The sequence below is a fragment of the Nicotiana sylvestris genome, chromosome 7 (genome assembly GCF_000393655.2).
Source record: "Nicotiana sylvestris chromosome 7, ASM39365v2, whole genome shotgun sequence".
Taxonomy (NCBI): domain Eukaryota; kingdom Viridiplantae; phylum Streptophyta; class Magnoliopsida; order Solanales; family Solanaceae; genus Nicotiana; species Nicotiana sylvestris.
In genome coordinates, this window is record NC_091063.1 from 151,331,019 (window position 1) to 151,355,480 (window position 24,462).

General features: G+C 35.6%; 2 protein-coding genes across 4 annotated transcripts; one reads left to right on the forward strand and one right to left on the reverse strand.

Moving 5' to 3' along the window:
- Positions 1-3,328: 3,328 nt before the first annotated feature.
- On the forward strand, positions 3,329-6,740 carry LOC104223129 (probable protein phosphatase 2C 4). The gene is made up of 4 exons (XM_009774498.2): positions 3,329-4,966; positions 5,069-5,182; positions 5,471-5,735; positions 5,836-6,740. The coding sequence occupies exons 1-4, from the start codon at positions 3,506-3,508 to the stop codon at positions 5,949-5,951; spliced, it is 1,956 nt and encodes a 651-aa protein (XP_009772800.1). The 5' UTR covers positions 3,329-3,505; the 3' UTR covers positions 5,952-6,740.
- A 7,257-nt stretch (positions 6,741-13,997) lies between these two features.
- LOC104223128 (dol-P-Glc:Glc(2)Man(9)GlcNAc(2)-PP-Dol alpha-1,2-glucosyltransferase) lies at positions 13,998-23,407 on the reverse strand. Of its 3 annotated transcripts, none has more exons than XM_009774496.2 (8): positions 22,749-23,407; positions 22,482-22,570; positions 20,476-20,809; positions 19,714-19,984; positions 15,735-15,872; positions 15,430-15,637; positions 14,931-15,073; positions 13,998-14,759 (listed from the first exon to the last, which is right to left on the reverse strand). In XM_009774496.2, exons 1-8 carry the CDS (start codon positions 22,773-22,775, stop codon positions 14,500-14,502), a joined length of 1,470 nt encoding a protein of 489 aa, XP_009772798.1. In that variant the 5' UTR covers positions 22,776-23,407; the 3' UTR covers positions 13,998-14,499. The 3 variants fall into 3 exon arrangements, with proteins under 3 accessions (XP_009772798.1, XP_009772797.1, XP_009772799.1); XM_009774495.2 differs by having other exon boundaries at positions 22,686-23,407; XM_009774497.2 differs by lacking the exon at positions 22,749-23,407 and having other exon boundaries at positions 20,476-20,768; positions 22,482-22,571.
- Positions 23,408-24,462: the final 1,055 nt, after the last annotated feature.

Here is a 24,462-nt window from a genome sequence, read left to right on the forward strand (position 1 = left end):
TGGATTGTCAAAATTCGAAGAAAAAATTTGTGTTTCTGGACAATTTGAACTTCATGGCCTTAAGTGTATGAAAACGTTGGTTGCACTTTAGACCTATTTGACCTTAAGTGTATCTGAAGTGCAATTTTTTCACTTCAGACTTATTTGGCCTTAAGTTTATTTGAAGCGCAATTTTTTCGCTTCAGACTTCTCTGACCTTAAGTGCATGAAAATATTTATTGTACTTCAGACCTATTTGGCCTTAAGTGCATCTTAAGTGTAATTTTTGCACTTTAGACTTAATTAGCCTTAAGTGTATTGCACTTCACATTAATTTTTTTAACTTCATACCTGATAAGTCTGAAGTTGATCGTAAAGTGGGTAGACTTGTAATTTTATTTTTTTATTTTGCAAAGTGAGTATGGTTTCAATTGTGATCCCAAAACTGGGTATAGATCCAAAAGCCCCAAAATCATAAGGCTCCAAAGATTGAGTCAGAGCGGACTATATCGTGACAATTGGGTTTGGTTTGTGATGAATTGTATCAGAGCCAGTACCTTTCGGATTACATTAAAGGGACTCGCTAAAAGTTATACGGTACAAATTTAATTATTTTTGTTATATATAAGCTCTTGAATCTTATTGACATGAGGGAAAATTCTAATAAAGTGGCAAATGGATTCAAAAATTGCTTTTGATCATAAGATTAATTCTAAGTATGATATTTTTGAATCTTCTTGACATGAAGGAAAATTCTAATAAAGTGGCAAATGGATTCAAAAATTGCTTTAGATCATAAGATTAATTCTAAGTATGATATTTTTGAATCTTTTTATATACTTCCTTCGTCTAATATTATTAGTCATGGTTATTTAAAATAGTTGTCTCAAATTATTTATCATATTAGAAGTTCAAAATAAAATTAATTAAATTTATTTTAATCCTTAGTACTAATTATCCTTGAAGACTACAAATATCTCAATTATGGTAACTTTGTTCAGATGCCAATGAAGAAAGATTAAATATTAAGATATGAATAAGGGTAAAGTAGACAAAGTCTTATTTTTATTAAATTTTCTTAAAAAGCATGTACAAAATAATCATAAAAGATAATTTGAGACAAGACGGAATAAAATTCTGAGTCTGCCATTATTCATACCGCTTGCAAAATTTTAAGTGCACACCAATGAAAAAAAGTCAAAAGTAATTATGAAAACGGCTTGCATCTTATGAGTGTGAAAACAACGTCATCTCTTTCACTTAACTAAGGTCTAATCTGTTTGTTAGAAAACATTCATAATGTGATGTCTTTGGGGAAATCCAATCTTTATTATACCAAGCAAAAAGACCAAGAAAGAAACTTGAAAATCAGATGACAAATATATAAAATGATTTTATAATTCATTTTTCTTTGGTGGTGGGTTTTCATTTAATGTGTTGAACTTGAGTAATTAGTTTTTCCTCTTATTCTACTTCTCTTCCTAGAGATAGGATGATAATAATTGTAGACAACAATATAGTGAATGCTTAAAGACTAAGATGACAATAGACAGCTGCAATCCTTATGCCTTTTTTGTTGTAACTTGTGAGGGATGTAGTTGACCATACGGCTAGCTTGTTAATTACTCCCTCCGTATCAAATCATATGTCTTTTTTTTTTGTGTGTTCTTTAAGAAAATATGAAATAAAAACAATTGTTGAATATTTTATCCTTATTTTTGTCTTAAAATATAATATCTCTTCATTTAATACTTACTCATAATTAAGGTATCGTAGTCTTCAAGAATAATTAATATTAAAGATAAAATAGGAAAAAATAATTAATTTACCCTTGAATTTCTAAAATGACAAATAATTTTTAAAAAATTATTTTTACAAACCACGACTGATAATTTGAAACAAAGGAAATATAATTACGTTTTGATTAACAAGTCAATTATTCATTTAAGTTTATTTGCTCAATTTTATCTCCTTGGATTCATAAAGAAGTTGGATTGCAATAATCCAAATTATAATTACTCCTTTATCCCAATAAATATTTTAGTTAGTTTCTTTTATGGTGGATGACTTCTTAGGATAAAAGTTGTTTGTTATAGATAACAATGTGATTAATGTTAAAGTCAAAAGACATTTGAGTGTTGGAGATGGCAAATGAAAATAAAAATAAGCAAATATTTGATTGTATTTTTTTAAAATAAATCTAATAAAATTTTTGGGTGGCATTAGTCCATTGACAAACGTATATATAGGGCCTTAAAAAGGTGAATAGAAAAATCTAATATTGTCAAAAAAGGATAAAAGGTTAAGGTATATTTGTAAATAATATAGCAATATTTAGTTTGTTATTTCATTAGTTTAATAGACAAATGGATTAGATCTAATGTTCAGCAATTAGTATTGAACTTTGTTGGTTTTATTACAACTTTGAAAAACGAATTTAAGACTTTAAACTTTATTTCTTTGATAAGATGTTTATTTTATCAAACAATATTTTTATTACTAAATTTAATACCATGACTACGTATATAATCTCTATATCAAATTAAATTGTAAATTAACTATTCAATTAAATACTGTTATATTATTAAAGAAACACTAAAGATGAGGATATATGATTGGCCGATGGCGAAACCACCTTTGTCTAAAGGTTGTTTATTGATATTTTCTGGCCAAAATTTTACGTTGTGTAGTTAGGTAATATATATATATATATATACTTTACTTCCTTTGATTTTTTCGCACATTCAATTATTTATATTCTAACTCTCCTAGTCTCCTTATTATAAATCATGACTCCGCTACTATAATTGACCTGGTAGATTCATTCTTTTGCAAACATATCACCTAAAATTATTTCTCCTTTTTTTTTCTTGAGAAATTATTTCTCAGTTATCATGCGACTTTTATTCTCTTTACTGTTATAAAATTTAAACTTTTACTTTGACCCCATTCAATATTCTTAAATTCCTCAAGTTGCTACATATTTGACTTTCTGAAATAAAAGTACTAGATTAATAACTATTCAAAAATGAACACGCTTTACCTTATACCTTAGCCTTAACTCCTAAAACTCCTTAAACCCCCCCCCCTCCCCCCTCCCCCCCCACCCCCGAAACCCCTTGACTTCTCACCCACCGCCCAAAATAAAAACAAAAAGAATCAAACAAACTTTATAGTATTGAATGTCAACGCCCCACCCAAAATAAACAAAGAATAAATATTTTAAAAATTAAATTAGTGAACTGCCCACCCAAACCAGTATCAAATAAAAAAACAAATTCAATTAAAATATTATTCATACTTTTTTTTTCTTATATCAATAGTTAACTCTTTCTCTTTCCTCTTCTCCATTTAAATCCTCTTGCCATTTTTCCTCCTCTGAACTTTCAAACAATTTTCTTCTTTCTTCTTCTTCTTCTTCTTCTTCTTCTTATTATTCTCTCACCGTTGTTGTGAATATTTGATGAACAACAATCACCTGTAAAAAATTTCTGTATTTAAATATTTTTTATTTATTTGTTCAAAAATGGGTAACGGAGTGAGAAAGTTGAATCTTTGTTTTGCGGGAGATGTTGGAGAAATATCAAAAAGACATCATGATATAGCTATGAACATAACTGATCCACTTGATGAAGGTTTGGGTCATTCTTTTTGCTATATTCGACCCGACCCGTATTCAAAACCCCACCTGTTTTCCGATGATTCGTCTTCTTCTTCCACTACCACCACTATTTCCAGCGCTAGCAGCTGCCCTACGGCGGCGTTCCGTACAATCTCCGGCGCCTCCATCTCTGCTAACACCTCAACGCCTTTGTCAACGGCCATCGTTGACTTTTCTGCTTACAATCATAATATTGATAAAGCTTCAGCTTTTGAGAGTTCTCAGTTTTTTTCATCCATTCCTCTTCAGCCAATCCCAAGAGGTTCATCATTTGCAGCTTCTGCTATTCATTCAGGCCCGATTCCGGCCCGTATTTCTAATATGGGCCCTAGCTCGGGCCCGATCGAGAGGGGATTCATGTCAGGCCCGATTGAGCGGAGCTTCACCTCGGGCCCGTTGGAGAACCAGTATGATCATATCCAAAGGTACAAACCCAAATCCAAGAAATGGGGTTTAATTAGAAGTTTAAAGAAAGTGTTGTCAAATTCTTTTTTGAGGTTTAATAAAGAAATGAATTTGGTTGAGAAAAATAATAATAATAATAATAATGAAGTTAATGTTCAAGGGAGTAATAGTCATCATAGTAATGTTGGAAATAGTTTGAGTAGTCAGAATAGTTTGGTTGATGATGATGATGAGGGAAATGACTCATTTAGAGGCCAAAATGTGCATTGGGCTCAAGGTAAAGCAGGGGAAGACAGAGTACATGTTGTGATTTCTGAGGAACATGGTTGGGTTTTTGTTGGGATTTATGATGGATTTAATGGACCTGATGCTACTGATTTCCTGTTGAATAATCTTTATTCAAATGTCTATAAAGAACTCAAGGGATTGCTATGGAATGATAAGTTAGAAACCCCCAAGAATTCGACGAGTAACGAGACAATTCCATTAAGAAACTCGGGATTTAAGGTGGAACATTTTGTTCAAAATCAAGAATTTGATCAGAAGGAGAAATTAGATGGGGTTTTCGGTGTTGACCATTCTGATGTATTGAAGGCTTTATCTGAAGGGTTAAGGAAAACCGAGGCGTCATATTTGGAGATTGCTGATATGATGGTAAAGGAGAATCCTGAATTGGCTTTAATGGGATCTTGTGTTTTAGTAATGTTGCTTAAAGATCAGGATGTTTATTTGTTGAATGTTGGAGATAGTAGAGCTGTTTTAGCTCAAAATCCGGAATCTGATATTTCTATTAGCAAGTTGAGAAGGATAAATGAGCAGAGTGTAAATAGCATTGATGCACTTTATCGAGCTGAATCTGATCGTAAACATAGTCTAGTTCCTTCTCAACTTACTAAGGATCATAGTACATCGATTAAAGAGGTACAAAATTTAGTCCATTTACATAAGCAATTGTACAAAAACATTTGTAGTTTTTGCCTGTTTCATATGTTTATGTTGTGCTTGTCTTGTGAATGATTGCAGGAAGTAATTAGGATTAGAAGCGAGCATTTGGATGATCCTTTCGCGATTAAAAATGATAGAGTGAAAGGTTCCTTGAAAGTTACTCGAGCTTTCGGGGCAGGATATCTCAAACAGGTACTAATCTTGATTTTACACTCTTTGTATTATTGATCATATTGAAGGGGAGCCTTGGCGTAATCGGTAAAGTTGCTGCCATGTGACTAGGAGGTCATGAGTTCGAGCCGTGGAAATAACCTTTTGCAGAAATGCGGGGTAAGGCTGCATACAATAGACCCTTGTGGTCCGGCCCTTTCCCAGACCCCGCGCATAGCGGGAGCTTAGTGCACCGGGCTGCCCTTCCTGATTTTTGAAGATTGTTTTTAGCCTTTGTTAATTTCTTTTCCGCTTCTGTGATTTTTACAGCCCAAGTGGAATAATGCACTTCTAGAGATGTTCAGAATTAACTACATTGGAAATTCACCTTACATAAACTGTCTACCATCACTTTACCACCACACACTTGGTTCAAGAGACAGATTTTTGATCTTATCATCTGATGGTCTTTACCAATACTTCACAAATGAAGAAGCAGTCTCAGAAGTAGAGACCTTTATGTCTATATTCCCCGAGGGAGATCCTGCACAACATCTCGTCGAAGAAGTGTTATTCAGAGCTGCTAAGAAAGCTGGTAATTACAAACACTCAGAATCTTTTGCATGTGATATTTGCTAAGTACTGATTTCTCATAGCAATCGTTCTAAACAAAACTTTGGTTTTGGATTTTGCAGGATTGAACTTCCATGAGTTGCTCGATATACCTCAAGGAGATCGTAGGAAGTACCATGATGATGTTTCGATTATCATTTTGTCTTTCGAAGGAAGGATATGGAAATCATCTTTGTAAATCAGCTAGACAGAGGAATTTTGATATTTTACCCTCAGGAAAAAAGAAAGTACATAGAAAAAATCGAGCTAATTTTGCTGTTAACCGTTGTTTACCCAAATTTAGCAGTAGTGTTTATAGTATACAGTTTAGGCTGCTCGATAAAAGATAGCGAGGCTGAGGTTTCTTGATCCAGAGATTGTAAAATTGTCAATAAACTTATGCCTCTCTTTACATTCAAATGTCATTAGAACATGGTAAGTTTTGTAACAGATGGTGCTCCTTGTATACATTTTGGAGTTCCATTTCACAAACTTTCACCTCAATAGATATGACGCGTTGGTCGAAATTCCTTTATTTTATACCATACTTATTTTCTAGTTTCAACTATTCAAGATGGTACGCTGCCCGCAGACCATTTTCTTTATACGATATTTCTACTCAGCTTGAAAAGAAGCCTCTCTTAAGTTCAAGAGTTTAGAAAGGCTCTTAGCATGGGAAGGAGCTCAGACTTCCTTAGAAGGAGGCGAAGATGATCGATTCTCTTTTTCGAAGGGAATTAAAGACCCTGCATAAACGCCAGATGCTTTGTGCATTGGATTGCCCTTTAACTATTCAAGATTGATGTTCTGTCCTCAACAAGTTAGAAGAATGTATGTGGAATCAGAATATTGGCATAATGCTAAAAGTAATTGAAGTGACCAAGAGAGGAAAAGTTGAAGTTGAAAATCTGGTGGAATTCTTTTATTCCTCATGTCCATAAGTTTGGTTTCTCAAACAAGCAATAGATTGTTGTTGGAAATAGAAAGTTGACTACTGATTTTGTTTACCATTTCAAACTGTGTTTTATTTTCTTTTGTTCTTTTATTTCATCATGAATGATTCTAGTTGACCAAGTTGTCTAACTAAACTGTTCAAGTTTCCTTATCACTTATCATCATTTGGTTGGTTTGGTACCAACTTTCAATGTGATTAATGACAATAACTATAACTATGTCTCAATCTCAAGCAAGTTGAGGTCAGGTTGGCCAGATGAATCATCACCATCCTTATAGCTAAGTAGAAATTTTTTTCGAAAATAACAATATTGTTGTCATTTTTCGTCGTCACTATACAAGGACATGAAAAATTATTGCAGGATTTAGTAGGCGTTTGGACATAAGAATTGTAAAATTCGAAACAAGTGAAAATGGTATTTGAATTTTAGAGTTGTATTTGGACACAAATTTCAGTTTGGGTTGTTTTTGAAGTTTTGTGAGTGAAATTTTTGAAAAATAGCTTTTTGCAGTTTTTCAAATTTTCGAAAATTTCCAAAATGCATCTTCAAGTGAAAATTAAAAATTTTATGAACAAACACTGGTTTCGAAAAAAAGTGAATTTTTTTTGAAAAAATCTTCCATCAAATTTTATGTCCAAACAGGCACTTAGGATATGGAATGATGGATTAAAACCAGAGGCGAATTAAAAATTTAAATTTAATGAGTTCAACTTTTAAGATTTTTAGCATTAAATTCATTGTACTGTAAAAGTATGGGTTCAAACCTAGTATTTGTTAAGATTTTAGTGGGGTTTTTTATATATAAATTCATACTTTATGTCGAAAGTTATGAGTTTTAATTGAACCCGTAGCCGAAAGGCTACATCTGCCCTTGACTAAAACTCTATATTTCCAAGAATTCATTAGAAATTTCAAGTTGAAAATTTCAAAATCAATCCTTTGTTTACTCTAAACAGAAAGCAATTGGCCAGAGAATGGAGATAGTCAATTATACTCATCATTTGTCATAAATCCTCTACGCGTTTTCTTTGTTAATCTAATCCATTCTTGAGTTGAAAAATGAAAACCCAAAAAAAAAAAAAAATACAAGAAAAAGTTAGGCAAATTACCCACAAAAGTCGTACTTACAACCTATGAAATTTAATTTACAGAAAGGAGCAGTATATATATTTGGTCTACTTACGTTAGTAAACTGCTATTATAGTACTATAATGCTGTATGAAGCATGACTTCTTAAAATAAACTACCCCATAATAAAGAAACAAACAAAAAGGAAATAGTTGACCAAAAGCTAACAGACAAAAAGCTTGCATTAAGGTTGTTTTCTTTCAAGAGCATTGATTGGATGTTTTTTGTTAGCTGATGATGTAATTAGAAACAAATAAATAGGCCACATCATAGGCGTAGTGGGATGGTTATCGAGGCGGACCTATGATTCGGCGGTCGTGGGTGCACCATATAATATTCAATAAAAATTTATTACTGTTCATAATAATTAATACGAGGGCATGTGCTATAATATCTGATTATTTTTTGAACACATTTGTAAGTATATATGAGTTTTTACTGAAGTTTTCTGATGCGGTGACCCCTCAATCTATAATGTGTGTCTGCCTCTAGACGGTTCATATGTTTCAGATTTAACTGGGTGGACGTGGAGTTTAACATACGGGTTCATCCGAACACATTAGCTTTGGTTCAGATCTTGTATATATGAGGGTAAAAAATTCATTAATGAAGTATAAATAATTAAATTTCAAACCCAATAAATCAGATGTGTTGTGGTAGATTCGTAAATTCGAACTCATAAGTTCAAATTATGAATACGCTTCTTGGATTCAAGCAACGAAATTGAAGAATTTCAGTAAAGAGCGCTTTACCTTGCTCAGTCGGTTGATTAATCGAATTAGTGAAAATAGCGAAATTATGAATTTCGCTAAGGTTTTTTTATTAATATATGTGCAAAAATTTATATTTGACTCCTATACATGGTATAATTTTTCGATGATGGATGTTTAACTAACCACCATTTACTGGGTTTCATTCCGGATTAGTGAATTTCAGATTCCGGATTATTTAAAAAATCAAATAAATAGAAAGAAATGGAAAAAGAAGGAAAAAAAAGAGAGAGGTAGGTTTCGATCAATAAATATATGAAAACGTTGCGCTTTATAAAATTAAATACATGAACATGGAGGTAGAAAGTCAACCTCTTAAAAGCTAAAAAAAAATATTTGACAGTTGCTTGTGGTTTAGGTATCTCTAAAATCTCGTGACATTATTAATGACTTAGCATGAGTTTTAAAATATTAATGAAAAGATGAAAATAAATGTTCAGAGTACAGAGGAGTTGGTTTTGATTTTTTGGACTATCAACATCAGTCATTACCCACTGAAAAATACTATTGTTATTTGCTAAAGTGATGCTGATGCTTCTTTCACCTAAAAACAGCAAAAAAAAAAAAAAAAAAGGATAAATCCTAAAAAGGAACTCGATATTTTAGGAATTTTTAATTTGAGAAATCATGCAATGTTTTTGGTTTGGTTGTTTTCCGATTATTAATTTCTAAACTTCTAAAGGAATGGTAATGTCTAGTTTTACTATATAACTAGAAACCACCTCTTATTTTTCTGGTCTAATTTATATCAGTTGACTCCACCTATATAACTAATCAATTGTTATATATAGAGTCAATAAAACTACAGAAGTAGTAACAAAACAAGTTTGTTTATTTTCTTTTAAAAAAACAATATTATAAAAGACTGAATGAAATAATTATTTTGAGAGTAAGATGAAAAATAAAAAAGAGATAACTGGCCATAGCTTAATATTTTGTTTTTTTTTACCTTTTTTGTCAATCAAAACTTAATTACATCTATACAATTGAACATAAAAGAGAGAAGACAGAAACACTCAATGGACTTAAAACAAAAATAGTGATTAAAATAAGGACAGATTTTATAGTAAAGTCATAAAAGAACTTCACTATTTATGTTGTGAATGTAGTCAGTATTACAATTTAGAATAATAAAAAACACCAATTTTTATATAAAACATTTTTCGGTAAAAAGGGGACGAAAGAACATCATCAGCCTGTTATCCCCGGCGTACCTTTGTTCCGTTGAGCGAGAGCCCTTCCACACGGGACTCCTGGATCCTTCGGGCAAGGAACGCTTGATAGTATTTATGCTAAAACGATCACTAAGCACACGACGCCTCTGTCCGAAAGTCAAGTTAACTGATTTCACGAAAAGGCACGGAAAAGAAAAAGATACAAGGAAAGAAGACTATTTCTTTTTCATAAAAAAAAAAAAAAAGGGAGATTGATAATTTAGAGAGTGAAATAGACATCATGTCTTCAAAATCACTAGTCAATGGCTGGGTTTTTAGACATGAAGAGAAAAATATCTATAATTTGAAGTTAGAGGGAAAATTTTAATTTTTAAAATAAATTTGGAGAAAAATCTTTTTCACCTCTTCAGAAATTCAACATTAGTAGTCTAAGATCAAGCATTTTAAAAGCTTAAAGTTTAATAACGTCATTTGAGTTAGACTTCATTCTCAGTATTATACAAATTTATGGTTCCTAATTCATTAAATATCCATTGACTCTATTCTAAGGTACAGGTAATTCGAGATGTGAAGCGATCTTTGACTAAACAAACTACTATTAAAAAATTATTTGAAAATTTTATTTTTTTTTCCTCAAATGAATTATAAAAGTATGATTCACCAAAATTGGAATAGTCTAAGATGAAAATGATATCTTTCTGAACCAACCATATGTGGTTTAGGTTTGTACACACGATTAGTTAATCGAGTTTTTTTGGAAAAAGGGCCCCTCGTTTACTTCCTACTTTCTGTATTTGTATACTAACTGACTTGCAATTGGGTTATCTTGAAAATTTGTCTTAATTGCAATTTGTAAAGTCAGACTGTATTATTTGATACACACATATATATTTGGGTTTAGAAAATTCCTATTTGGTTGCAGTTGCAAATTTAAATTTTGCAATAACCTAACCTTACATCCACTATTTCTTTACTAGTATGTACGAGTTTATTATTAATATAATTTTATATTTTTAGAATTTATGCTAAAAATATTAACAGTGTGTACTGTAGCATCTATTTTGAAATTTGAATATAGACATAAACCTTTTGTACAGTCTCTTTGTGCAAATCCATATTAACTTTTCATGCACAAATAAATGGGATAAAGACTAGTAAACTAGTAGTAGCATAACAAGTGGGACCTGTTTAGTTTTGACTTATATGGTTTTATAGAATTAAGATTATCTGTCAAGAAAATAATTATTTTTTAACTATATATCCTCATAAGAAGCGGATTGAGTATTTCAGTCTATGTACAAAATATTACTGTACGTAGTATTTCTTTTTTAACACTGCGTATGAATCTATTATGAATATATGTGTATTTTAATTCGAATTTTACGTATATGTCTATAAATAGTTCTAATCGAAAACCATACTATTAACAATGGATCAATAAAGAAAAGTTACACGATTCCGTACCTAGGGATTCCGTATCTAGGGATTTGGTCTGACAGTAAGAATGCAACACATGATATGTGAGTTAGACATACGTAAAAACTAGCTAGGGTTGATCTCTGTTACAACAAAAGTTTAGTATTTAAAAGGAGAAAAGTGGAGGGCCGGAGCGTTGAACCGTAGGCCGATTTAAACATACGTGAATTGTCAGTTGTAAAAAAAGTTGCACGGTTTAAACTTCTCGTATACAACTGATGCGGGGAGCATTATATTCTGTTGGTTTTGCGACAAGCCACTACTTTAGATGCTGCACAACAAAACCTTACTGTTGAAACTTCTATTAAGCAATAATTTGAAATGGTCTATGTAGTACTCGTTTGTCAATATTAAACTAAAACATGGATTTGTGCTTTGAGCCACTAGTGGAGCTAAGATTTCAAACTTATGTATTTAGGATTTTAATCGTTTAAAGTTATTGAATTCTAATTAATAATTTATACATTTTATTGTTTAATGGATTTTTTTGAAACAAATAAATATTTCGATCAAAGCTACTGGATTCGGCCAAACCTGCTTCTGGTACTCTAGCAGCTCCACCTCTGCTTTGAGCCCTTTACGCAGGCTACAATATGTGAATCGGCTATGACCAGGTCACATTTGGGCTCAAATTTCACTATTTTCGGCCAATTTTTCTGAGTTTTCATCTTCTGTTTTTTTTTTAATTTTTTATTTTTAAATAACTACTCCTGTGCTTGTTTATTCAAAAAACTTTTGAATGCAATTACTTAAATTTCTTAAATCTGTTCAAGAGTTTGAGGGTTATTATTTACCTTTTCCCATTAAACATCCAATATTCGGATTGGCCTAATACATTGCTGCAAGTATATTGGCTCATTTCGGGCACCGCCAGTTATTATTCACTATATAGAGTTTGTTAGATTTGTGGAAATTTCAAGAAATTACAACTTCGATAAGGTTTTCTTAACTTTCCTAACAAGTATATGTTGACTTGTGCGAATTGCCAATTATATGAACTCACTCATCTAAAAATTTAAACTATCAGAAACAAAATAATATTATTTATATATTTATTTTATAGGTCTCATTGACATCAATATCAATTTGAGTCCTCAATTGGATGGATCGTGCCTTATCTTTATGGAGAATTTCGTGTAAGATTATATAAGGGAATGAATGTTTACTTTTCCTACCAAATATACACTAATTATACTCAATTATATATTATATATATATATGAATTATGCATATTAGTATATATACATCGATAATTTTTAGTTTAAGCGGTTGAGTGGGTGGCTATTGGAGTTAAGTCTTCAGCCCAGTGGCGAAGCCACCCACCCTTTGTCAAAAAATTGTAATGTGTATATAGATAAAATATTACGTTTTAGAGGTATATAACACATATTGAACACCCTTTGTCGGAATCTTTTTTTACTTCTTTCAAATTTAAATACCTTTGAAAAAATTCCTAACTTCGTCACTGCTTCAGCCACTAGCTACCTCTTGCGATCTTATAAGGGAGAAGTAGAGTTCCCTTCTCCAGTATTATTTGCAAGTTTCATCCAACTTTTCAGCTGCGAGAGGCCTGTTTCATGACCCTTTAGATGCAAGTTTTGATTCTTTTTCTTAGACCAAACATGTTCGAATATTCTGATCAAGTGTGATGGTAAGACTTGAATAGGATCTTTGCCTACTATATATAATATCATGTCACATAATTTCTTTCATAAAAGGTACTTTTCTTACCACATTACTAATTGACAAATACAATGCATTGGTTGTTGCAGTTAAGCATATAACCGTGTAGTATAGTCATCTCATTGACTAAAATATCCACACAAAATTTGACTAAAAGCAAATATAGTTTTCTGTCGTGGGAGTTCTCTCCGCGTAACTCCATGTCTGAGACAGTACATAATGTTCAACTTTCAAAGAGAACCTACGAATATAAGTTTTGTTTTTATATGTCGTAAATGGTAATCCTTTGACAAAATGGAACAGACTTCTGCTTCCACTAATTGTGTTACAGCGTTAAGTTCTTCTTCTTCTCCTTACACTTTTATTCAACCAACTTAGTCCTAATTCCAAGGTAGTTGGAATTATCAATATTATTTTTTTCTATCCACTTTGCTTTGCTTAATTATAACTACTCAATCGGTCTTAATTTATGTGTCTTAGTTTGATTAGGCACAAAATTTAAGAAAAAGAAAACTTCTAATTTTGCGGTCATTAAAGATGTATAATATACCAAAATGTCCTTAAATCATGCTATCTCAAAAATGTGAAATGTTAGAGGTGAAAAGCTACTATATATATATATATATATATATATATATATATAAAAAAGACATTCTTTTTTAAATAGATTAAAAAGGAAAATAAGATACATAAATTCAAACAGAGGAAATATTCAAAAGATTCATCATAATTACGATATTTCAATAGGGGCAAGTATAATTTGCTTTAAAAAAAACCACCAGTCAATCTACCACAGTTCGCTCTGTTCATTAGTATTTAGAGATTTGATCGGGATTAAAAATATATTACACTATATCTGAATTTTAAATTGAGTGCACTTTACGCGTAGGCAGAGTTGGAAATTTCCAATACACTATCCCTATAATGTGCAAAATACCTACCATTCAAATTCCACAACACATGCAAGCTTCCTTTTACTTACTTTTCTTACAAGTCTGTCAATTTCATCGTAGAAATCCTCATTCCAAAATTCCCACGTTTTCCCATCAAATAAACATTTGAAACCAAAGCTTAAAGATAAACTATATTTGACGAAAGTAATTTACGAAAGCAGACAGAGTTAATTTGATATAATGAGCTAGTAACTAACCTCAATGGTTAGCAACTTGTTTCGATAAAAAGTTCCTTTCACCACTCATTCTGATGCTAAAATAGTAATTGTACAATATCAACGACTTGACCCTTTCCCGCGTGAATGCAGGATGCTTCGTGCACCGAACTGCCTTTTTTTTGGTACAATATCAACGACAACATCTACCAAAATTTGATAGGCCAGCTAGATCATCATTCTCAATGATATAGTATACCAGTTCCCCCTAAACTTACAAAAAAAGAATGATCCTAACTGCCTGTCAAAAGTAGAATAGGTGTAATAGTGCCTTGTGAACTTTATGCTTGCCAGATGAATGAGCAAATTGGCCAATTGGGGTCAGCAGGTACAGCCAGAATACTGGTGCAGCAAATTTAAACCACTTAAGTTCTCCAAAGTGTCTGACTTGCTACCATATAAATCTCTGTACACCAGTCTCATGGACCCAAGAAAACGGCCGGAACAAGAACATATACATAGTGAAAAAATTGATGGAAACATACAGGACTCCCATCAGAAGCCAGCTTCTGTCATCATCAACATGAGAGTGGAGGATCAAGAAAAAGAATGGAATGGTATAATATCTGAACTCTATAAGTGGAGCAGGAATCAATGTCGCAGCGGTAGCCAAAAAATATACTAGTACCCATGTCTTCCTCTGACTTTTAGCTGCAAATGGAGGAAAAAAGGAATATTCTTAGGAGAAACCACAGCTACATACAAAATTTTCTCTCCTTTGAACATCTATTGCACAAACCTGAGGTAACCCCCAGGAGGAGCTAGGGCTGTATAGTCGAAACAACATATGCAACTTAAAATAGGACTGAATATTTTACTGACCCAAGATATTGAAGATGGATATCCATGAATACACATAGAGTGGAACCAGAAGGTACTTCATTGTCCAATGAAATTTGATTACTTTTCTCCAGAGATAAAAGGGATAGTGTCGATTGTCAGCAACGAGATAAGGGTGGGCAATGCTGCATTCATCAAAATATTATGTAAAAAATACACGCTACCATTTCCTGGTCACTTGAATCCAAACTATTGCCCTTCAAATTTGTGAGGAACCAATTAATAGATATCAAATTAGAATCAGCCAAAAACAATAATGCACACACCCAAAATCTCTAAGAAATGAACTCCAATAAATCTTTGCTTGCAATAAAGAAGAGAGACATAAGAAAAAAACTCTTTAATGAATGATGTATAGTTTGGATTGCAGAACAAGGAAGTGATGAATGGCTAAAAAAATAGAAAAAATAAAAAGAGAGATAAAAAAAGAATATAAGGATAGTGGAAATAACAAACTAACAGAGATTATCAATCATCTTACCTGAAAAAGTGCACTGAGAAGAACCCAACGATTAACGCCGTACACAACTCAAAGAAATTGACTAGCTTATTTTTCTTCCAGAAGGACTGAGCTAGCATTGCAGCTTGCCTAATTGTGAAGTGCACGGGAGTCATAAACAGGGCAGATACCAAGCTAAAATACATCAATTGTGCAAAATGTGGAGAAACTGTATGAGCCTCTTTTGCACCTGGAATGTAAAGAACGTGCATGCACACACGATTAACAAAGGAGGAGACACCATAAAAGAAACAAAGAAATGAGAGAGAGAGAGAGAGAGATGGTACCAAGAACTATACTCCCGTTCCAACAAACAAAGGTAATGAAAGCGACCATAACTATGAAGTAAGGCCAAAAAGTTGCAAAAAGCTCCCACTTAAGTTGCCACAGTCTTGAGATAATTTCACGCACCTCGTGGGAGAAATCTGAAAAGGAATATAATCACATGTACAATAATGAAACTTAAACAATACTGGCAAATAAACTTGCATATACAAAAGGAACCAAAATCACATTGCAAACTAACATGAGGATAACTATGCATGAGCCCACAGGAGCTTACGTGTTTGAAACATGGCATCTGACAAGAAAAGCTTACATGTCCGTACCATGCTTAAACACAATGGACGAATTTGTTGCCAATGTGTTCGTGAACATGCTAGGCACTCTGTTTACATTCGAAGGTTGCCTCAAACATGTGAAGTTTTCCACATGACACTTCTTGTAAGAATGTTTGCAGCAAGGAACGTTCTTTCGAATTATCTAATTTTGTATTTGATCCCTCCTAATAGACCCTATCAAGTCAAAGGAAGTTTGGCTACTAAACCTGATATACTAACAAAGCAATTTTGATAGAGAACATGAAATTGCAAAAATGAGAAGGATGAAAAACATGCCCAAGAAAAAGAAGAAGAGATTTACCCTGAAAATATGAAGAATAAAATAAAACACTTACCAGAACATGTAATACTCACATTGCTCATGTATCAGCAATACATTAGGTTTGTAAGAATTAATTTATGGAGGGATCTCAAAAGCCTGAAATTCATTTATTGAGGGTTAAGTGTGTTTTGTCAAGAACCACAAAGACCACATGCAGATGTTGCAACAACAACAACAACAATAACGACCCAGTATAATCCCACAAGTGGGGTCTGGGGAGGGTAATATGTACGCAGAACTTACCCCTACCCCGAAGGGTAGAGAGGCTGTTTCCAGGAGACTCTCGGCTCAAAAAAGCAACAGGAGCCGATATATTAGTACCATAAAAATGCATAATAAAATAACAGCAATATAAGAGATATGAAATACAGAATACGAAATACGAAATAGATGGTTGGTATAGTAAAACTAGCAGGTAAAGCCCTGCATCAATAGACGACCAATGACATTCTTAGTCTAACTCCTAACTGGCTAGTCTCACTCTATTGTGCTGTAGAAATATTCACAAGTTTCCCCTAACCTACAACCTTAATGCTCGACCTCCATAATTCCCTGTCAAGGGCCATGTCCTCAGTAATCCTAAGTCGCGCCATGTCCTGTCTGATCACCTCTCCCCAATACTTCTTAGGTCGCCCTCTACCTCTCCGCGTGCCCACTACAGCCAGTCGCTCACACCTCCTCACCGGTGCATCAGTGCTCCTCCTCTGAATGTGCCCGAACCATCTGAGTCTTACTTCCCGCATCTTGTCCTCCATGGGGGCCACGCCCACCTTCTCTCGAATATCTTCATTCCTAATCTTATCCATCCTTGTATGCCCGCACATCCACCTCAACATCCTCATCTCTGCTACTTTCATCTTCTGGATGTGTGAGTTCTTTACCGGCCAACATTCAGTTCCATATAACATGGCAGACCTAACCACTGCTCTATAAAACTTACCTTTTAGTAACGGTGGCACTTTCTTGTCACACAAGACTCCCGACGCTAACCTCCACTTCATCCACCCCACCCCTATACGGTGTGTGACATCCTCGTCAATCTCCCCGATCCCCTGAATAACCGATCCAAGGTACTTGAAACTACCCCTCTTGGGAATGACTTGAGAGTCAAGCCTCACTTCAACTCCCGCTTCCGTCGGCTCAACTCCAAATTTGCACTCGAGGTATTCCGTCTTCGTCCTGCTCAACTTGAAACCTTTAGACTCAAGAGCATGTCTCCAAATCTCTAGCCTCTCGTTGACGCCGCCTCGTGTCTCGTCAATTAGAATAATGTCATCAGCAAATAGCATGCACCATGGCACCTCCCCTTGAATATGATGAGTCAGTGCATCCATCACCAGGGCAAATAGGAATGGGCTGAGCGCAGACCCTTGGTGCAACCCCGTAACAACTGGAAAGTGTTCAGAGTCGCCTCCTACTGTCCTAACCCGAGTCTTAGCTCCAGCATACATGTCTTTAATCACCCTAATATAGTCAACCGGGACCCCTTTATCCTCTAAGCAGCTCCATAAGACCTCCCTAGGAACCCTATCGTACGCTTTCTCCAGATCAATAAACACCATGTGGAGATCCTTCTTCCTATCCCTGTACTGTTCCACCATCCTCCTAATAAGGTGGATAGCTTCTGTGGTAGATCGCCCCGGCATGAACCCGAACTGGTTGTCTGAAATAGATACTGTCCTTCGCACTCTCATTTCTACCACTCTCTCCCAAACTTTCATGGTATAACTTAGTAATTTGATGCCCCTATAGTTGTTACAGCTCTGGACATCACCTTTGTTCTTATACAACGGGACCATTGTACTCCACCTCCACTTTTCAGGCATCCTATTAGTCTTGAATATAACACTAAACAATGCAGTAAGTCATTCCAAGCCTGCTCTACCCACACACCTCCACAGTTCAACCGGAATTTCGTCTGGCCCGGTAGCTCTGCCCCTTCTCATCTTACGCATTGCCTCCATGACTTCATCGATCTCAATGTCCCTACAATTACTTAATTCATGGTGACTGTCGGCATTCCTCAATTCCCCAAGTATAATATCCTGATCCCCTTCTTCACTTAGAAGTTTATGAAAGTAGGTCTGCCACCTCCTCTTAATCTGGTCATCTCCCATCAAAACTTTGCCGTCATCATCTTTTATGCACCTCACTTGGTCCAGATCCCGAGTTGTCCTCTCTCTCGCCTTAGCGAGTCGGAATAACTTCTTCTCCCCACCTTTGTTCCTTAGTTCCTCATACAGACGAGCAAAAGCTGTCGTCTTAGCCTCCGTCACTGCCATCTTCGCCTCCTTCCTAGCTACCTTATACCTTTGATTGTTCTCTCTCTTCTCCTCCTCGTCAGTGCTCCCTACTAACCGCAGGTAAGCCGCCTTCTTTGCTTCCACTTTACCTTGGACAACTGCATTCCACCACCAATCTCCTTTGTGGCCACCATTGTGGCCCGTAGATATCCCTAACACCTTTCTCGCCGCCTTTCTTATACAGTCCGCCGTCGTCGACCACATTGTGTTTGCGTCCCCACTACTTCTCCAAGCTCCCATTGCCGATAACCTTCCTTCCAACTCCTTAGCTTTATCCTTAGTTAAGGCGCCCCACCTAATCCTGGGGCGTCCTTGTACTGACCTCTTCTTCCTCCTTATCCTAATACAAATGTCCATCACCAAAAGCCTATGCTGCGTTGAGAGGGTCTCACCTGGGATAACCTTGCAGTCCTCGCACAACCTTCTGTCGCATCTCCTGAGGAGGAGATAGTCAATCTGAGTCTTCGCCACCGAACTTTGGTAAGTAACCAAATGTTCATCCCGCTTCGTAAAACTCGAGTTTGCAATGACTAGATCGAAAGCCTTGGCAAAGTCCAACAGCGCAATGCCCCCTCCGTTCCGCTCTCCGAAACCAAATCCGCCATGCACCTCAGTGTACCCACCTGCAGATAACCCAATATGACCATTGAAATCTCCTCCTATAGTATCTCTATGTAGGACACAATAAGTGGAACATTTTTTGCCCCTTTTATCTTCCACGGTCACCAGGTTGTTTCTTCCAAACCAGATGAATTGCATTCACCATGCAGGTTCACAAGTAAACCGTTTGGATATTTCTGCTCATAAGAAACACTTGACAGCTTGTACAATTGAACTTGATGTATTCACAACGGTGTTTGATTGTAATTATTTGACCCGATGTACTTTAGATAACTGAACAGAAATTACTTGTCAAAAAGAAGATAATTGGATTGACATAAAAATCAACAGATGCTATTATGTGACCTAAAACCACATAAATGCAGATGAAAAAACTCAAAACAAGATGAGATGAGAGAACCTGAGGAAGGCTTTGTGGAAGCAACCATTTGGTGGACAGAAGAGCTGAATGTAGCTGCCTGATTACCGATTCTGCGCTTTCTTAAGTTAGAGCCTGTTCCGACACCTTGATTCCAAACTGAGAAAGCATCTTTACCTTGTGATGGACTAGATTCAGCCAATACAGCACTATCTTTCTGCTGAGTTAGAATATAGTCTAAAACCCCCGTGCATGCTATAAAAAGGACCCATATGATATTTGTTTGCCGTATCAGCACAGCCAGAGCCCCAACCTTCAGATATATGAACACAGGGTTAACTTTTCAATTAGAAAAAAAGTATGGTCAAATTCAGTTTTTGATCATCAAATGGAACTATCAAAAGCGGCTAAAAAGATCTGCTCCAGGAAGGTAGTCAGGCTTCAGAGGAAGAGGGGGGGGGGGTATTGAATATTGTTATTATTTTGATACAGCTCAAGTGGAGGGCGAAAACATTATATAACGCCAAAGCACACTGTAGTATAACGTGCAGTTTCCAGTAATCAGTAACTTGTCAGATGTTAAAATCATATATATTCTTGGAACATGTTTTTGGTGCATGAATAACTACAGTGCATAAATATTATTGGAGAAAAATTCTTTATTAATCACAAAGGCCATACAGAAGAATACAATTCCATAAGAGGAGTAAGCTATAAAGAGTTTGAACAAAAGTCGATTTATAACTTTGCTCCCTTTTATTATCGACTAGAGAGAATTAAATGGGATTGAGTTGATCCACTTACCACGGAACTCAAGAAATAATTCTTCTTGAGACTCATAAGGTATGATGCCAGTACAGCAGTTAGTGATGCTACATCTGTATAATAAAGAAAACTGAAGAACCAGTGAAGGGGATACAACGCTAGGACAACTGTCCGAAGAGTTACTTTTCTGTCACTAAGGGAAGGCCTGAGGTGGTTAAGTATGTTGTAAACCAGAAAGCTGCAGAATACAGCCAATACACCATTGCTGGAGCGTAGGATGGAAGAGGAACAAGCATCTGAAAATGAGGCACCTACTTTCATTGAGAACAGCCCTGGAAACAAAGAAGCAACATGGGCAAGTGAAACAATATACCTGCAAAAATTTTAAATTATCTGCGTCAAATTCCCTTATCAGTTAGATCTAAACTGTTTTTTTCAACTGAAGCATCTTAAAGAACACTTCTTTCAATATCTACGGATCAAGGTCATGGCACATGTTATGTGATACTAGCTCCGTCCTTTTATTTCCTGTTCTGTTGTTTACATCCTTTTTCGGTTATCTGTATTCCTTTTTTCTCTTTGACAAACAACAGAGACAAATCTGAGAGAATTCTTTGTATCATTTGATGATGTCTCTATAGCATTTAGCTGAAATCTAGTCACTGTCTTCAACGAACCTCACTGCACCAAAAATCTATAGGTCACAGCTCGAGCCATGGAATCAGCCTCAAACTTCTCATCCCAACCCCAACTTCATGACCTCAATCCGCCAAAATAAACCTATTTTACATGGCCATTAACATAAAATTGAGAGCCTGAGAGAAAGATAGTACATAGTACAAAGAGAACTAAGTTCCATAAACTTTAGTAATTGCTTTTTCAGTTATCTTGTTCGATCGTATGTCACTCCCTCCGGCCTAACTTAGGTGACACTCTTTCCTTTTTAATCTGTCCCCAAAAATCACACCTTTCTCTTTTTGGGAACAATTTAATCTTAGAATCCCCATTTTACCCTTAATGACGCGATTTTATAATTAGCCACAAAAATGTCATGGCAGGTCTAAAACCACAAGTTTCAAAGCCACTATATGTTTCAAATCTCAACTAACTAGTATTGCCAATATGTGTCCTTTAATTCCATTGTGATGTTTTATGCTAAAGTCTGCATGCTAAAAACAGAAGACAATAGTAGTATACTAGTATGCGCATAAATTGGTTTTGCAATATCAAAAGATTGTAACAAAAAATGCTTGACGTTTCAGTTATCACCGAATTAGTGCAATATGTTGCCCCCATATTAACTCTTTCATAGACTCTTCCTTTAAGCCAAATTTTCTAGATAATTGGTGGAGTAAGAATGTAAGACTGGTACCAACAACTCCTATATGAAGAAACCACTTGCTAAATTAAGATCATCAACAAGGTGAAGCTATACTTAGGAAGAAAAACAATGTACATTTTGCAATCAAATAAAGGGAAAAGACTCATATCTGCAGACACACAAAGCATGACAATTCCTATTTCCTATTTCCAAGACTCGTAATCTGTAGGAGAGCATAGTATGTACAATTCCTATTTCCAAGAAGACATGCTTGGTTTTCTCCCTAAGAAGAACACATATATTGCTATTTCCAGGGGCGGATCTACAGTGTTGGTTACTAGTTCATGTGAACCCAGTAGCTTGTCTAGACCCTATATATATATATAAAGAAATCCATTAAATATCTATAAATAATTAATGTTGAACCTAGTTACAAATATAGTATTAATTTGAGGTCGTTATAGAAACCCATAAACTTTAAATCCTGAATCCGTCTCTGGCATAATTTAACACCCAAATGAATCAAGAAACTAAATGAGGAGAAACTCGCTGCTAATAGTCATTTAAACATATTCCTAACTCTTCATAAATTTATTCTTCCTGCAGAAGGCAAAATTGACTACAAGAGGCTAACCGCTAATGCTGTCACATTTCAGTTGCCACATATCACTAGGCACATATATTGTAGGTTGCAAGTAATGAGAAAAAACGAGGTAATACTCACAGGCCAGGAGGGGTAGTGATCATGGGATCCCAGCTTCTGAAATTGCCTTTGCAGTACTGTTGCGCTTGAGGTATATGAAATATCTCATCCTAGAAAAAGCACCCATTATCCACTTTACACAACTATAAATTTATCAAAATCAATCAATATACATTCATAAAGAAGAAAAGTTGTTTAAATAGAAAAAAAAAACAGAAGGAATACCATGTAAGGATCAGGCACAATGCAATTGACGAGGATTGATATAGCTACTACCCATGAACTTACCATCGCCACAACCGCAATTTTACCCATTTCGCTCCAACTCGCGTTAATGGGTCTTCGCCGATACAAAAATTGGGAATCCCTGATGCCGCTGCAGGCAGCTTCAAACGACGACGTTTCGAATTTTCTCTCAAATTTTTCTCCTTTGGGTCTCCAAGTTTCAACTAAGTGTGAAATCAACCCCTTATATTTGGCATAATAGCTTCTAACATATAGACGTTGAGACTACTGCTACTTTCCGGGTTAGTAATAAATTAAGAACTCGCCATCTCCGGTGGAGTTCTCCGGCGATCGTCGTCTCTTCCGTTTTCCGGTCAGTAAGTAGAAAACTTTTCTCTTTCTTCTGTCGTTGTTTATCTCTCTTTCCGATTTGCTATAGAGTATAAACTGCCTCAGCTACTGTTTTCTATTTGAGTCCTTAGTTTGACTATTTGCTACTCAAGATTATGAGCTTTTCACAAAATTGGATAGGTTTTCTGCATCTTTTATTTCTAGCAGTAGAAATTCTTTGAGATATCCCTTCCAAAAGACCAAACCAGCGCATACATCTTTTAGGGATTTTATAGCTATTGCTGAATTCGGGTCTGTCACGGCTGAGCTTTTATCTCAGAGGTTGAGCTTTATCTCAGAAGTTTCTGGCCCTTATTTGATTTTCGGGTCTTCTTGCCCCACCCCTTTTGCGTCCCAAATCTGCCCCCACCCCCTTATATTCTCATTTTTTTTTCTCCTTTCTTTGTACATTTTATATTATTGGGGCTATACCAGTGATAGCGGTGAGGTGATAGCTCCTTCTGGTTTTTGGGTCGTGGTATTTTCTGTATTTTCAGGAATTCTCGAAGTATTGGAGACAAGTTGGGCGCACGAGCATTGGCAAAGGAGAGCAACCTAGGCGAGTGTTAGCAAAGGGCGGTAGGAAGTGGTGCGTGAGCGTACAACTACATCGAGTACAGCAAATCAGCCACAGGTTTTGTTATCGGGAGTTGGTACCTCCTGTTTTACTGTTTCCCTTTTGGTGTTAGCTAAATTACTGTTACTTTACTTCGCAATAGTTAAACCTTTCAACTAGGATACTAGTTACCACTTGTTTCCTTCTAGTTTGATTCGTTGTCCGTTGTGCACTAGCGAGTCTTCTTTAGATTGTTGTAGGTGTAGTGGCTGCAGTCTGGGATGATAGAATAAGGGCATGTCCTCGGGTGGGGCAGAGTGTGGGGCTGGGGTCAGGGGGTGGGACGGGTAGCAGGGGAGGTAGAGGGGGCAAGGGAGCATATAGGTTGAGAATCGGGTCATGGAACATCGGTTCACTAACGAGTAAATTCATAGAGTTGGCGAAAATCCTTCAGAAGAGGAAGATTAATATAGCGTGTGTCCAGGAGACTAGGTGGGTCGGATCGAGGGCGAAAAACGTGGATGGGTATAAGTTGTGGTACTCTGGTGTCTTGAGGGGTAAGAATGGAGTGGGTATCCTAGTAGATATCCATCTTAGAGAGTCCGTGGTAGAGGTCAGGCGGGTGAATGATAGACTAATGACTATTAAGTTGGTGGTGGGTGAGGGTACTTTAAATGTCGTTAGCGCGTACGCACCGCAAGCAGGCTTGGATGAGGATATTAAGAGGCGCTTTTGGGAGGGGTTGGATGAGATTGTTCGTAGTATCCCGCCTTCTGAGAGGTTATTCATAGGAGGAGATTTCAATGGTCATATTGGGTCATCTGCAGGTGG

Excerpts from the sequence above, each read along its gene's own strand:
- LOC104223129 (XM_009774498.2), top strand. The coding sequence starts at position 3,506 with ATGGGTAACGGAGTGAGAAAGTTGAATCTTTGTTTTGCGGGAGATGTT. Across the intron at positions 4,967-5,068 it reads ATAGTACATCGATTAAAGAG|GAAGTAATTAGGATTAGAAG; the intron begins GTACAAAATTTA and ends GAATGATTGCAG. Across the intron at positions 5,736-5,835 it reads CAGAGCTGCTAAGAAAGCTG|GATTGAACTTCCATGAGTTG; the intron begins GTAATTACAAAC and ends TGGATTTTGCAG.
- LOC104223128 (XM_009774495.2), bottom strand. The coding sequence starts at position 22,775 with ATGGGTAAAATTGCGGTTGTGGCGATGGTAAGTTCATGGGTAGTAGCT. Across the intron at positions 15,074-15,429 it reads TTCTCAGTGCACTTTTTCAG|CATTGCCCACCCTTATCTCG; the intron begins GTAAGATGATTG and ends TGATGAATGCAG. Across the intron at positions 14,760-14,930 it reads ATCCATCTTCAATATCTTGG|CTAAAAGTCAGAGGAAGACA; the intron begins GTCAGTAAAATA and ends CTCCATTTGCAG.